This window comes from Muscardinus avellanarius, assembly GCF_963383645.1.
Source record: "Muscardinus avellanarius genome assembly, chromosome: 16".
In the NCBI taxonomy this organism is placed as follows: domain Eukaryota; kingdom Metazoa; phylum Chordata; class Mammalia; order Rodentia; family Gliridae; genus Muscardinus; species Muscardinus avellanarius.
This window is the reverse complement of record NC_137802.1, coordinates 47,839,014-47,854,735: the sequence shown is the minus strand read 5'-3', so window position 1 is coordinate 47,854,735 and position 15,722 is coordinate 47,839,014. Positions and strand designations below refer to the sequence as shown.

General features: G+C 41.2%; 1 protein-coding gene across 2 annotated transcripts in view; it reads left to right on the top strand.

Annotated features, from left to right (window-relative positions):
- Nucleotides 1-15,722, top strand: part of NPEPPS (aminopeptidase puromycin sensitive) — a gene marked incomplete at both ends in the record, with an annotated part of 127,421 nt that overhangs the window by 101,168 nt on the left and 10,531 nt on the right. For both annotated transcript variants that reach the window (XM_080712325.1, XM_080712324.1), the window contains 5 exons: nt 3,143-3,282; nt 8,765-8,899; nt 10,472-10,691; nt 13,026-13,168; nt 13,549-13,605. In XM_080712325.1, coding sequence (XP_080568451.1) covers nt 3,143-3,282; nt 8,765-8,899; nt 10,472-10,691; nt 13,026-13,168; nt 13,549-13,605 — 695 coding nt within the window. The remainder of the gene's footprint in view (nt 1-3,142; nt 3,283-8,764; nt 8,900-10,471; nt 10,692-13,025; nt 13,169-13,548; nt 13,606-15,722) is intronic.

Here is a 15,722-nt window from a genome sequence, read left to right as displayed (position 1 = left end):
GCGCGGCTGGCTTCGAACCTGCGCGATCCTCCTGTCTCTGCCTCCCAAGCGTGGGGATTACAAGCGTGCGCCACCACGCCCGGCGAGGCATGGAATTTAAAGCCAGCCCTGGCAATTTAGAGAGACAATCTCAGAATAAAAATTAAAGGCCAGGTGTGGTGGAGCACACTTGTAATCCCAGCATTTGGGAGGCAGAAGCCAAAGGATCACAGTATATGGACAACCTCAGCTACTTAGGCCCTTCGCAACTCAGTGAGACCCTGTTTCAAAATAAAGACTAGAAAATAAGGAGTTGGGTGTGGTTGCACACGTTTATAATCCCAGTACTTGGGAGGCGGAGATGGAGAAATTGCACAGTTTAAAAGCCAACTTCAGCTACTTAGTGAAGCTCTCAGTAACTTAGTGAGACCCTGTTTTCTTTTTCTTTTTCTTTTTTTTTCTTTTTTTTTTTTGCGGGTCTGGGGATAGAACCCAGGGGCATTCGACCTCCGAGCTACACCCCTGTCCTATTTTGTATTCTTTTATTTTGAAACTGGATCTCACTGAGTTGCAGAGGCCCTCACTAAGTGGCTGAGGCTGGCTGCGAACCGCGATCCTCTGGTCTCAGACTCTTGAATGTTGGGATTACAAGTGTGCGCCACCACGCCTGACTCCTGTTTTCAATAAAATATAAAAATAGGTCTGGGAATGTAGCCCAGAGGTCAAAAGCCCCTGGGTTCCATCCCCAGTACCACCAAAAAAACCCCACAAAAAACCTAAAAAGGGTGGGGGATGTAGCTCAGTAATAGAGCATTCCTGGGTTCAATCCCTAGTACTGCAAAAATAATAATAATTATTCTTAATAAATATGTCTGACAAATCAATCTTTAAGTGTCACAATTGCTGGTTTCTGCCCTATGCCTATAATCTGCATTGTAATTACTGACAGGTTTTTCTATATTGTAACCAATATAGGCAATATTAAAACCTGAGATGGAGCCGGGCGTGGTGGCACACGCTTGTAATCCCAGCATTCAGGAGGCTGAGAATGTAGGATTGTGATTCACAGACAACCTCAGCTACTTAGTGAGGCCCTCCATAACTTAGTGAGACCCTGTTTCAAAAAAAGAATAAGAAATAGAAGCCAGGTGTGGTGGCGCACACTTGTAATCCCCGCACTTGGGAGGCTGAGACAGGAGGATTGCTCAGGTTCGAAACCAGCCTCAGCTACTTAGTGAGGCTTTCAGCAACTTAGTGAGACCCTGTTTCCAAATAAAATATAAAATAGGTCTGGGAGTATAGTCCAGAGGTAGAAGCCCCTGGGTTCCATACCCAGCACCACAAAAAAATAAAATAATAAAAAATAGGACAGGGAAGCCGAGCATGGTGGCGCACACTTGGAATCTCAGCACTTGGGAGGCTGAGACAGGAGGATCACGTAGGTTCGAAGCCAGCCTCAGCTAGTTAGTGAGGCTCTCAGCAACTTATTTGTGAGACCCTGTTTCCAAACAAAAGATAAAAAAGGTCTAGGAGTGTGTCCTGAAGATAGAAAGCCGCTGGGTTCCATCCCAGTACCACAAAAAAAGAGGGCAGGTGGTGTAGCTCAGAGGTAGAATGCCCCTGAGTTCATCCCCAGACCCGCAAAAAAATAAAAAAATTAAAACCTGAGATGGAGAGGCTTAAATTGTGGTTTAACCTGCTAACCAGGTATGTAACTTAATTATGTATGTTATATATTAAGGATTAAAATTTCTGATTTTATTTAAATAGCTCTGTTAATTACTGGTAAGGTTTCTCTTTTGTTTGGCATCTTTTTTTTTTTTTTTTGGTGGTACTGGGGTTCCTGGAAGCCCTTCTACCTCCGGGCTACACTCCCAGACCTATTTTTACATTTTTTTTTAAAATTTGGAAACAGGGTCTCCTAAGCCAGCGCGCGCGGCTGGCTTCGAACCTGCGCGATCCTCCTGTTTCTGCCTCCCAAGCGCGGGGATTACAAGCGTGCGCCACCACGCCCGGCTGTTTGGCTTCTTTAATTCAAAGTTTGTTTTGCTCTCTGATATCTATGACAGTGTTTCTGCTTTACAAATGCTTTGGCTTTTTTTTTTTTTTTTTTTCATTTTTTCTTTTTCTTTTTTTTTTTTTGTGTGTGTGTGTGTGTATGTGTGTATGGTACTAAGGATGGAACCCAGAGGCATTCTACCTTCAAGCTACACCCCCAACCCTATTTAATTTTTTATTTTGAAAGAGGGTCTCAGTAAGTTTTAGAGGGCTTCACGAGGTTGCTGAGGCTGGTCAAGAACCTACAGTTCTCCTGTCTCAGTCACCTAAGTACTAGGATTACAAGCATGCGCCACCACCCCTGCATGCTTTGGCTTTTAGATATGTCTCCTTGGTAATAGAATGCAACAGCTCTCAGGATATGTCGTAATCAGCCCTTCAGTGTTTTGGCAGTGTGCATACCCATTAAGAACTGCACCTTAGAATTTGTTTTTAGCTTATTTTTTTCTGAAGGTCTTTTTTTTTTTTTTTTTTTTTTTTTGGTGGTACTGGGGGTAGAACCCAGGGGCTTTCTACATCTGGGCTATACTCCCAGACCTATTTTACATTTTATTTGGAAACAGGGCCTCACTAAGTTGCTGAAAGCCTAAGTATCTGAGGCTGGCTTCGAACCTGTATGATTCTCCTGTCTCAGCCTCCCAAGTGGGGGATTACAGGTGTACGCCACCATGCCCAGCTTGAAGGTCTTTTTTTTTGTCTTTTTGGAACTGGGAATTGAACCCAGAGTGCTGTACCTGCAAAGCAGGCACTTTGTCACTGAGCTGCATCCCAGTCCCTAGAATGTTTTTAAATGCTATGTGAGTTTTCACATACCAGAATTTATTTCAGCAGTAAAGTTCTTACTGTCTCTATTGCTCTGTAATGGGAAAACAGCAGTTAAATTTAAATCACTGATATGATTCTACAGGCAAGTTGTTATCTTTTTAAGACTTCTGTGATTCTGTTAGTAAATTATTGCTTCCTTTGCACTGATATTATTCAGGTTATCTGGAAGAGTTCTGTAGCATTATTGGCTTAATGCTTAAACTCAGGCCCAAGGTTAGAACACCAGTCCTCTCTTTCCATTTGACAGTCTGTTCTTTTCAAGTTTTCTTCTCTTACTTAGGAGAAGATTGTCCCCAGTGGATGGTTCCTATCACAATCTCTACTAGCGAAGATCCCAACCAGGCCAAACTAAAAATACTAATGGATAAGCCAGAGATGAATGTGGTTTTGAAAAATGTCAGACCAGACCAGTGGGTGAAGGTGAGTCCAGAAATGGCATAACTATATTTGTCTTGCTTTAATTATTTCTCTTCATTTTTCTTTTTATCTGTCTCTCTCTTTTTTTTTTTTTTTTTTTTGGTACTGGAGATTGAACCTAGGGGTATTCTACCACCGAACTACACCCAGCCTATTTTTTATTCTTTGTTTTGAGACAGGGTCTCAATGAGTTGCAAAGGGCCTCACTAAGTAGCTGAGGCTGTCCTCAAACCACGATCCTCTTGTCTCAGCCTCCCGGATGCTAGGATTACAAGCGTACGCCACCACTCCTGACTGTCTCTAAATTTTAAGCTTCAGTTTAGACTAGGACTTTTGGAAAAAAAAAACATTTCTAAACCTTTGTAAAATTTAGTATCAGTTTTCAAATAGTGTTGTCCTAATACTTGCCCTTATGTTAAATATAAGGAAATGAGAAATAAGCAAATAAAACGGGATAAGACTGAAGTGAAAAAGAAAATAGTAGACTGTGTTATAAAATCACATTAACCAAAACATTTGTAGTCTTGCAATTTTAAACTGCCTTCTCATTGTAATGATACGTTAACCTCAATGATGTGTTATCACATGTGCACAACTATCATCAAGTGAGCAGACATATGTAATGATGAGTTTATGTCATTAAGATGTGAAATTCCTTTAGCTAGTGGGTTTTTTTTCCTGGTTTGTGTGTGTGTGTGTGTGTGTGTGTGTGTGTGTGTGTGTGTGTGTGTGGTGCTGGGGTAGAACCTAGGGGCTTTTCTACCTCCAGCAGGCTATACTCCCAGACCTATTTTATACTTTATTTGGAAACAGGGTCTCACTAAGTTGCTGAGAGCCTCACTATGTAGCTGAGGCTGGCTTCGAACCTGTGAGATCCTCCTGTCTCAGCCTCCCAAGTGCTGGGATTACAAGTGTGGACCACCAGGCCCACCCATTGGTAGTGTTATGAAACCATTTCAGAAAAATATCTCTGGGTATTATTTTTCATTATTCTGTACCCTGTATCCTTTTTTTTTTTTTTTCACCCCTGTACTGGAAGTGGAACCCAGGGGCATTCTTCTACTTCCAAGCTATATCCCAAGCCCTATTTTTATTCTTTATTTTGAAACAAAGTCTCATTAAGTTGCAGGCCTCCCTAAGTAGCTGAGGCTGCCGGTGAACCTCTGTCCTCTTATTTTAGCCTCCCAAGTACTGGGATTATAAGCATGTACCATCACACCCGGCCCTGTATCTTTTTTTTTCTTTTCTTTTCTTTTCTTTTCTTTTCTTTTCTTTTCTTTTCTTTTTTTTTTTTTTTTTTTTCAGTACTGGGGATGGAACCCAGGTCTAACTCCAAGCTATACCCTTACACTTTTTATTTTTTTATTTTGAAATAAGATCTTTCTAGGTTGTTGAGAATCTCACCACATTGCTAAGGCTGCTTCTGGGTTCAATCCCCTGTACCAAACACAAGAAAAAAGAGCTGGGTTTGTAGTTCAATGGCAGAGCACCCCTGAGTTCAGTCCTCAGTATTACCAAAAGAAAAAAGATGCCGGGCGTGATGGCGCACGCTTATAATCCCAGTACTTGGGAGGCTGAGACAGGAGGCAGGTTTGAATCCAGCCTCAGCTACTTAGTGAGGCTCTCAGCAACTTAGTGAGACCCTGTTTCCAAATTAAATACAAAATAGGTCAAGGTCAAGGTGTAACCTGGGCAGAGGTAGAAGGCCCCTGGGTTCAATCCCCAGTACCACAAAAAAAAAAAAAAAAAAAAAGATAAGAGGAATCAATAAAAATTATTGCATTAGGAGCCAGGCATGGTGGCAAATGCTTGTAATTCCAGTACTTGGGAGGCTGAGACAGAAGGACCTGGGTTCACAGAAAGTGAGACCCTGTTTCAAAATAAACAATAAAACATTGGCCTGAGGATGTAGCTCAGAGATAAATGCCCCTGGGTTCCATCCCCAGCACCACCTAAATAAATAAAATAATAAATAAATAAATATTGTTGCATTAGAATTTGTAGATTTTTTTTTTTTTTTTTTTTTTTGCGGTACTTGGGTGGAAGCCAAGGGCAATCTACCTCCAAGTGACACCCCCAGCCCTATTTTTTATTCTTTATTTTGAAACAGAGTCTCACTGAATTGTAAAGGGCCTCATTAAGTAGCTGAAGCTATTTTCAAACCATGATCCTCCTGTCTCAGATTCCCCAAGCATGGGCCACCACACCTGACTTGTAGGATAATTTTTAAAACATATTTACATAAAAGCCAGGCGTGGTGGCGCACGCTTGTAATCCCCGCACTTGGGAGGCTGAAACAGGAGGATCACACAGGTTCGAAGCCAGCTTCAGCTACTTAGTGAGAGGCTCTCAGCAACTTAGTGAGACCCTGTTTCCAAATAAATAGAAAAAAGGTCTGGGAGTATAGCCCGGAGGTAGAAAGCCCCTGGGTTCCACCCCCAATACCACCAAAAAAAAAAACCCCCACAAACAAAAAAACATATTTACATAAAAACAGTAAAATATTTGTATCTTATTTTACCATTAAACTATTTTGTATATAAATATTTTAAAGATATTTTGGTTGTTTATGAATAACCTATAGAGAATAATTGCAGTCAGTGATTACCTCACTCCAATAATCATTAAATTGCACTTAGTGTATCTCTCACTTAAGGACTGTAATGAATTTTGTTGATTAAAGGATCTTGTTTTTTCCTGAAGTTTCTGATTAGAAGAGTATGGTTCTTCCTGAAGGTTAAAATTTGGGATCCAAGCCGGGTGTGGTGGTGATGCACACCTATAATCCCAGTGTTTGGGAGGTGGAGACTGGAGGATCACAGATTCGTGGCTAGCCTCAGCAACTTTTTGAGACTCAGCAACCTAGCAAGACCCTGTTTCAAAACAAAACATAAAAAAGCTTGGCAGTGTAGCTCCAAGGAATGCATCTGGTTTCAGTAGATCAATCTTTATAAAACTTAATCTTTCTCAAATATTCTATTCAACTGCTTTTTTTTTTTTTTGGTGGTGGTACTAGGGTTCCTGGAAACCCTTCTACCTCCGGGCTACACTCCCAGACCTATTTTATACTTTTTTATTTGGAAACAGGGTCTCTCAAGCCAGCATGGCTGGCTTCGAACCTGCTCCTAATGCAATAATTTTTATTGATTCCTCTTATCTTTTTTTTTTTTTTTGTGGTACTGGGGATTGAACCCAGGGGCCTTCTACCTCTGCCCAGGTTACACCTTGACCTTGACCTATTTTGTATTTAATTTGGAAACAGGGTCTCACTAAGTTGCTGAGAGCCTCACTAAGTAGCTGAGGCTGGATTCAAACCTGCCTCCTGTCTCAGCCTCCCAAGTGCGGGGATTACAAGCGTGCGTCACCACGCCCGGCTTCAAGTGCTTTTTTAAAGTGTGTGTGTATGGTACTGAGGATTGAATCTAGGGGCATTCTACATCTGTGATACAGCCCCAGCCCTATTTATTTGTATTTGGAAACAGAGTCTCACTATTTTGCAGATAACCTCACTAAGTTGCTGAGGCTGGCAAACCTACAATCCTCCTGTCTCAGCCTCTTAAATACTGGGATGACAAGAATGTGCTACCATGCCTGGCTCAAGTGCTTTTAACATACTAAGTGTGTGTGTGTGTGTGTGTGTGTGTGTGGATTGAATCCAGAGACATTCCACCTCTGAGCTATACCCCCAGTCCTATTTTATTTTATTTTGAAACAGGGTATCACTAGGTTGATGAGAGTCTCACTACTGAGATTGTCCTGTAGCCTCTTATCCTCCTGTCTCAGCCTCCCAAGTACTGGGATTACAAGACTGTACTACCATCCCTAGTTTAAAGTAAATATTTTCTGTAAGGCTATTACTTTCCAGGGAGATTAGAAATAGGAACATATGTAACTTTTTCTTCTTTCTCTTATTCTTCCTGCTGTTTCTCATTTTGGACCCTACTGTTGCACTTTTCTGTTTTCTTTACATTCATTCATTCATTCATTCATTCATTCATTCAATTTGTAATTCTAGGGATTAAACCTAGAAACATTCTACCTCCAAGTTATATCCCCAGCCCTTTTTTTTTTTTTTTTTTTAATTCTGAAACAGGGTCTCCCTAGGTTCCTAAGGGCCTTGCTAAATTCCTAAGGCTGGCTTCAAATCTACCATCTTCTGTGTCAGCCCCTGAAGTCCTGTAATTAAAGGTGTGCACCACCATACCCAGCCTTTGCCTTTTTTTGGACAGTTGATTTCTGACTTCCTTGGTTCTGTGTTTTAATCCTGTCTTACTAAGTATGATCTTTGGTGTTTTTTATCCAGATATGTCTCAGACTAGAATTCATTTTACACATAGAAAAGGTTTTTGAAGCCGGGTGTGGTGGCGCATGATTGTAATCCCTGCATTTGGAAGGCTGAGACAGGAATATCACAGGCTGAGGGTGTATCTCGAGGTAGAATGACCCTGAGTTCTATCCCCAGTACCACCAAAATAAACAAAAAAACAAACAAATAAATAAATGGAAAAGCCGGGTGTGGTGGTGCACCCTTGTAATCTCAACATTTGGGAGACTGAGACAGGAGGATCGAGGTTCACGACCAGCCTCAGCTACTACTTAGTGAAGCCCCTTGCAACTCAGTGAGACCCTGTTTCAAAATAAAGAATAAAAAAGTAGGCTGGGGGTATCACTCGGAGGTAGAATGCCCCAGGGTTTCATCCCCAGTACTGCAAAAAATAAATAAGTAAAATAAATAAATGGAAGCCAGGCATAGTGGCAAATGCTTGTAATCCCAGCATTTAGGAAGCTGGGACAGGAGGATCACAGGTTCTTGAACAGCCTCCGCTACTTAGTGAGGCCCTTTGCAACTCAATGAGACCCTGATTCAAAATAAAGAATGAAAAATAGGGCTGTGGGTATAGCTTGGAGGTAGATGCTGCTGGGTTCTATCCCAGTACCTTAAAAAAAAAAAAAAACCAACAACAACAAAAAAAACTGAGTGTGGTAGCTCACGCTTGTAATCCCAACATTTGGCAGGCTGAGACAGGAGGATCACAGGTTTTCGGAAAAGCCTCCACTACTTAATGAGGCCCTCCACAACCTAGTGAAACCCTGTTTCAAAATAAAGAATAAAAAATAGGGCTAGGATGTAGCTTGGAGGTAGAATACCCCCCGGGTTCCACTGCCAGTACTGCAAAAATATAAAAAATAAAATAAAAAATAAATAAATGGGCTGGGTATGGTAGTACACACCTGTACTTATGAGTGCAGGCCTACAGTACCTGGGAGGCTGAGACAGGAGGGTCACAGGTTCAAGACCAGCCTCAGCAATCTAGTGAGATCCTATTTAAAAAAAAAAAAAAAAGGTCAGGAATGTGGCTTAGAGATGCAGTGTCCTTGGATTCAAACCAGGGTAACACACACACACACACACACAAAAAAAAAAAAAAAAAAAAAAGGAAAGAAAGAAAGAGTTAAATAGTGCCTATTAAATTTTTTTTTTCAGTTAAATCTGGGAACTGTTGGATTTTATCGGACCCAGTACAGCTCTGCAATGCTGGAAAGTTTATTACCAGGCATTCGTGACCTTTCTCTACCCCCTGTGGATCGACTTGGATTACAGAATGACCTCTTCTCCTTGGTAAGCATCTCTCATTAAGTAATACAATGGATTTTGTTGATCAAAGGATCTTGTTTTTCCTTGAGTTTCTGAAACATAATTGGAAGAATATGATTCTTCCTAAAGGTTAACACCTTTGAGATGAGAGCAAATGAATTATTATTCATTAACATGACAAAACTGGAATGCTTTCTTTCTAGTAGAAATAGATATGAACCTTAAAGAAATTTTTCAACTTTTTTTTTGGGGGGTGGGTCTGGGGATGGAACCCAGAGGCATTTGACCTCCGAGCTATACCCCCTGCCCTATTTTTTATTCTTTATTTTGAAACCGGGTCTCACTGAGTTGCAGAGGGCCTCACTAAGTAGCTGAGGCTGTCTGCCAACCACGATCCTCCTGTCTCAGCCTCCTGAATACTGGGATTACAAGCGTGCGCCACCACGCCCGGCTCAACTTTTTTTTTTAATAATCAGAGTGATTATGTTTTCCTAAAGTTGTACTTTGATTGGAAAGCTAGACTTTTATAGTATTCTATTATTATCCATATTATAGCACAATAGCTTTAGAATTACATATATATGTCTTTGTTCCAAAAATAGTTTAAAGCTGCAATTAGTATTATTATTTTTATGATTCCAAAATAGGTTACGTTATTTCTGGATATCTTTGACTATGATAAAATTGTCATATTCCTCCTATTGTTCCTTTAAATTGGACTTGAAATTTTCCGTGCCCTCTGCAGTCACTGGTTTTGGATTCCTTCTTTGTATAAACACAGATTAGCATTGATGCACAAAACCTCACATCTGCTCATCTCACTGCCGAGAGAGATCTGTCCCAGGAGAGTGAGCTGTTTATGTAGTTGGCTGCTTAACAGAAGTTTTTCCTCCTAATTCCATTAGTTATTATTAAAAGGGCTCTGAATTTGAAGTGCCTTTAATTTGTGCTCTTTTAAAAATAAGTAAAGGAGAGGCTTAAATTGACACATTTTGCAGGTCCAGCATTGAAAGAGCCTCTGTCAAGAACCAAAGCCCCAACTATTTTTTCATCTTCTCTGAAAGTATGAAAAATTTTAAAACAAAAACAGCCAGGGCCCCAGAAACTAAGTAGAAGTAGGAAGTTAACTAGTTTGTGTGTTTTTTTAAATTCCCATATTATAGGAGTTTAGTATAATTTTCAGGGTTTTTTTTTTTTTGTGGTACTTGGGTTCCTGGAAGCCCTTCTACCTCTGGGCTACACTCCCAGACCTATTTTTATATTTTTATTTGGAAACAGGGTCTCTTAAGCCAGCAAGGCTGGCTTCAAACCTGCGTGAACCTCCTGTCTCTGCCTCCCAAGCACAGGGATTACAAGCGTGCATCACCACGCCCGGCTATATCCAGTATTAATTTTATAAATAGCAAAGAAGTAAATGAGGGGTGTTGTCATAATGGGAGTTTTATTCTAATGGTGTTCTTCTGAGCTCATTTCATAGTCTTATTTCCTTAAACCAAAAACATTTATTACATATAGACAATGCCAAAAGTGCATGCTTATCTGTTTTGCTTTGTTTTGTTTGAAAACTAGGTTAATGTATGTTTTTTCCTATCCCAGGCTCGAGCTGGAATCATTAGCACTGTAGAGGTTCTAAAAGTCATGGAGGCTTTTGTGAATGAGCCCAATTATACTGTATGGAGCGACCTGAGCTGTAACCTGGGGATTCTCTCAACTCTCTTGTCCCACACAGACTTCTATGAGGAAATCCAGGAGTTTGTGAAAGATGTCTTTTCACCTATAGGGGAGAGACTGGGCTGGGACCCCAAACCTGGAGAAGGTAATGGACATACTGAGTGGGGAAACAACCAGAAATTGAGACCTTTTTTCTCACCTGTGATTAACAATTTAGTCAGTATTATCTTTATTTCATCTGGATGTCACTGTATATTTAGCCAGACAGAAATTAAAACCCAAGCCTGGCATGGTGGTGCATGCCTGTAATCCCAGGACTTGGAAGACTGAGACAGGAGGATCACAGGTTCACGGCTAACCTCAGCTACTTAGTGAGGCCCTCCACAATTATGTATGCATGCATGTATGTATGTATGTATGTATGTATGTATGTATGTATGTATAGTACTGGGGATGCAACCTAAGGGCATTTTACCTCTGAGCTATACCCCCAGCCCTATTTTTTATTATTTATTTATTTATTTATTTGCGGGTCTGGAGATGGAACCCAGGGACATTCTACCTCCGAGCTACACCCCCCTGCCCTATTTTTTATTCTTTATTTTTGAAACCGGGTCTCACTGAGTTGCAGAGGGCCTCACTAAGTAGCTGAGGCTGTCCGCGAACCACAGTCCTCCGGGCTCAGCCTCCCAAATGCTGGGATTACAAGCGTGCGCCACCACGCCCGGCTTATTCTTTATTTTTGAAGCAGGGTCTCACTGAGTTGCAAAGGGCCTCACTAAGTAGCTGAGGCTGTCCGCGAACCATGATCCTCCTGTCTCAGCCTCCCAAGTGCTGGGATTACAAGTGTGAGCCACCACACCTGACTTTGTCTTCTAAACTTACTTGTGAATTACATGGGTCACCACAGACACACAGTAGTGCTTAGGTGTATTCATTGCTAAATAGGATTTATGCACAATGATGAAAATAAAGGTCTTCTGCAATGTTCAAAAGGCCCATTTATAGTCAAGAAAAGCTAAAAGGAATTTTGGTAATTTTATTTATATTATTATAAATACCAGGTATTTTATGTGTAACTTGTAACCCAACTAAGCAACACAGGAACCAAATTTTTGAGTTAAGGAAGTTAGTTGTTTTCTACATGTGTTCTCTCTCCTCCATCTTGAGGTGGATGGGTGTGTGTATGTGTTTTACCAGACATTGAACCCACAGGTACTCTACCTTTGAGCCATACCTCTAGCCCTATTTTTATTTTTTATTTTGAAACAGGGTCTCATTAAGTTGCTGAGGGCCTTGCTAAGTTGCTTTGGCTGGCCACAAACCTGTTATTTTCCTGTCCCAGCCTCCTAAGTACTGTGGTTATAGGCGTGTGCCACCATGCCCAGGTACATTATTTCTTTAATCATTGTATTTACTTTTTAACACTCCTTTAAATGTTGAGTATGGAGACTTGAAGGCTTTTTTTTTTTTTTTTTTTTTTTTTTTTTTTTTTTTTGGTGGTACCGGGGGTAGAACCCAGGGGCTTTTCTACAGCCAGGCTATACTCTTAGACCTATTTTTATACTTTATTTTGGAAACAGGGTCTCACTAAGTTGCTGAGAGCCTCACTAAGTAGCTGAGGCTGGCTTTGAACCTGTGCGATCCTACTGTCTCAGCCTCCCAAGTGCAGGGATTACAAGTGTGTGCCACCATGTCTGGCTTAAATCTTTTTATTTTTTTTGAAACAAGGTCTCACTGAATTGCAAAGGGCCTCACTAAGTAGCTGAGGCTGTCTGTGAACCTCAATTCTCTTGTCTGTGCCTCACAAATACTGGGATTACAAGTGTGCGCCACCACGCTTTACACCAGATTTTCATTTAAAAAAATCTGATTCAGCTGGGTGTGGTGGCGCACACTTGTAATCCTGCGCTTGGGAGGCTGAGACAGGAGGATCACACAGGTTCGAAGCCAGCCTCAGCTACTTAGTGAGGCTCTCAGCAACTTAATGAGACCCTGTTTCCAAATAAAGTATAAAATAGGTCTGGGAGTATAGCCCGGAGGTAGAAAGCCTCTGGGTTCCACCCCCAGGACCACCAAAAATAAATAAATAAATAAATAAAATAAAAAAAATCTGATTCAGTTTGATATACACAGAGCATTTAATATATTTTACATGTAGTCTTTTTGAACCTTTTCAAAGCTGATGATGTCTCTTCATACATAATGCTTAGCAGAGTGATTAACTAGATTGAATGGACCTTTAGTAAATTCAGATAGTTGGTATTTGTGACCACGGGTAAATTTATTTGATGTCTAGTCTGTTTAGCACTCTCTTAGGATTTGCTACATTCAAATCAAATGTTCTCTCAAGTATCAGGATAATTATGTTTGTTCAATACCACAGACTTGGTGTGATACAATTATAAAATATTCAGGTAGTAAGTTTGTGCAAACAAGCTTTGTAAGTAGTCACTACTTCTTTCTTCTTCTCAATCAGGTCACCTAGATGCACTCCTAAGGGGATTGGTTCTCGGCAAACTAGGAAAAGCTGGACATAAGGCAACATTAGAAGAAGCCCGTCGTCGGTTTAAGGACCATGTGGAAGGAAAACAGATCCTGTCTGCGGATCTCAGGAGTCCTGTAAGTTTTCATAATGAATTCCTTTGACCTCTAGGTGTCTGCATCAGTTTATAAAGCTTGGAACACCTCTGGTAGTAATCAAAACTGACTAAGCACTGACCTGCAAACCATGTCTGTTGCTAGGTTAACATATTCCATGTAGGTGGTTTGTAGCCAGCTTCTCATTTAAGTTGCTGAAAGGTTGCTCCTGTGCACATTCCCTGGTAGGCTCTACTGTCACCATATACCATACACCTCTGGTGGTTCACAGGGTTTTTAGTTCCTTACAAAATGTGTATGTATATTCACATGTGACTATTTACAAATTTTTTTAACTTGCTTTCTAAAACAAGATCCATGGACTCAGATGATTCCCTTCTTGTCCCTATCTCATCCTGTAGGTCTATCTGACTGTTTTGAAGCACGGCGATGGCACTACCTTAGACGTTATGCTAAAGGTGAGTATATTTGAAAAAGGCACCTCTTTCTGGCTTTTCAATGTTGATGGACATGGAGAGTACAGCTTTTTTTTTTTTTTTTCCCCCAATACTGGGGATTGAACCCAGGGGCATCCTACCTCTGAGCTACACCCCAGCCAAATTTTTTATTTTTATTTTTATTTTTTTGTGTGGTACTGGGGGTGGAAACCAGAGGCTTTCTACCTCCGGGCTATACTCCCAGACCTTTTTTTAAAAATATATATTTTATTTGGAAACAGGATCTCACTATGTTGCTGAAAGCCTCACTAAGTAGCTAAGGCTGGCTTCGAACCCGTGCAATCCTGTCTCAGCCTCCCAAGCGCAGGGATTACAAGCGTGCGCCACCACACCTGGCTTTTATTCTTTACTTTGAAACAGGTTCTCACTGAGTTGCAAAGGGCCTCACTAAGTAGCTGAGTTTGTCCTCAAACCACGATCCTCCCGCATGATCCTCCTGTCTCAGCCTTCCAAATACTGGGATTACAAGCGTGCACCACCATGCATGCCCTGGCTTGCAAAAAAAAAAAAAAAAAAAAAAGGTCCTGGCAAAAGAGAAGTGGTGTATGTCTATTTCAGACATGCAAATACTAAAACTGTGGGAGCCAGGGATGGTGGTACATGCCTATACTTGGGAGACAGGAGGGTAGCAGGCTTGAAGCCTCAGCAACTTAATAAAGCTGACAGCAACCTAGTGAGACCCTGTTTCAAAATAAAAAATAAAATGGCGGGGGAGGGCGGTATGGTGTGTACGCCTGTAGTCTCTACTTGAAAAGCTAAGATTGAGCCAGACATGGTGGAGCACGCTTGTAATCCCAGCATCAGGAGGCTGAGACCAGAGGATCGGGGTTTGCCCATAGCCTAGTTATTTAGTGAGGACCTCCACAACTTAGTGAGACACTGTTTCAAAATAAACAATAAAAATTAAGGCAGGGAGCCTAGCTTGGGGATCGATCGAATGCCCCTGGGTTTCATCCTCAGAACCACACACACACACACACACACACACACACACACACACACACACACACAAAGAAGAATAAATAGGGTAGGGGGTGTAGCTCCAAGGTCAATGCCCCTGGGTTCCATCCCCAGACCTGCAATAAATATATATATATATATTTACACTCCCAGACCTATTTTATATTTTATTTGGAAACAGGGTGTCACTAAGTTGCTGAGAGCCTCACTAAGTAGCTGAGGCTGGCTTCGAACCTGCGCGACCTCCAGTCTCTGCCTCCCAAGCATGGGGATTACAAGCATGCACCACCATGCCTGGCAATAAATAAATACTTAAAAAAATAAAAAGACTAAAAAAAGAAAAGCTGAGATTGAAAGTTAACAGGCTCAAAGACAGCCTCAACAAGTAGTAAGACCCTTAGCAGCCTAGCAAGACCCTGTTTGGGGAAAAAAAAATGAAGCAGGTCATGATTGCACATGCCTATAATCCCAGTACTTGGCAGAATGAGACAGAATCACAGGTTTGAAGCTAGCTTCAGCAATTTAGCAATGTTCATGGGAACTTAGCAAGACCCTGTTTCCAAATAAAAAATCAATTCGTGCTGGGTGTATAGTTTGGAGGTAGAGTGTCCTTGGGTTTAATCTCCAGTTGCACGAATGAATGAATGAATGACTGAATGCTTAGAGGTAGAATGCCTCTGGATTCAGTACCTAGTATCAAAAATAGTAGTAGTGGGCTTGGGAGGCTGAGACAGGAGGATCACGCATGTTCGAAGCCAGCCTCAGCTACTTAGTGAGGCTCTCAGCAACTTAGTGAGACCCTGTTTCCAAATAAAATATAAAATGGGTCTGGGAGTATAGCCCGGAGGTAGAAAGCCTCTGGGTTCCACCCCCAGTACCACCAAAATAAAAAAATTAAAAAAAAAAAATAGTAGTAGTGGTAGTGGGGGAGGTGCTAGGGGTGTAGCTCAGAAGTAGAATGTTCTTGGGGTAAAACAGTAAAATACAGAGAAGGGACAATGTTTAGTTGAAAGTTAAACCCTAATTTTTTTTAATAGGTTTAGGGATGGAACCCAGGGGCATTTGACCTCTAAGCCACATCCCCTGCCCTATTTTTTGTTCTTTTTATTTTGAAACAA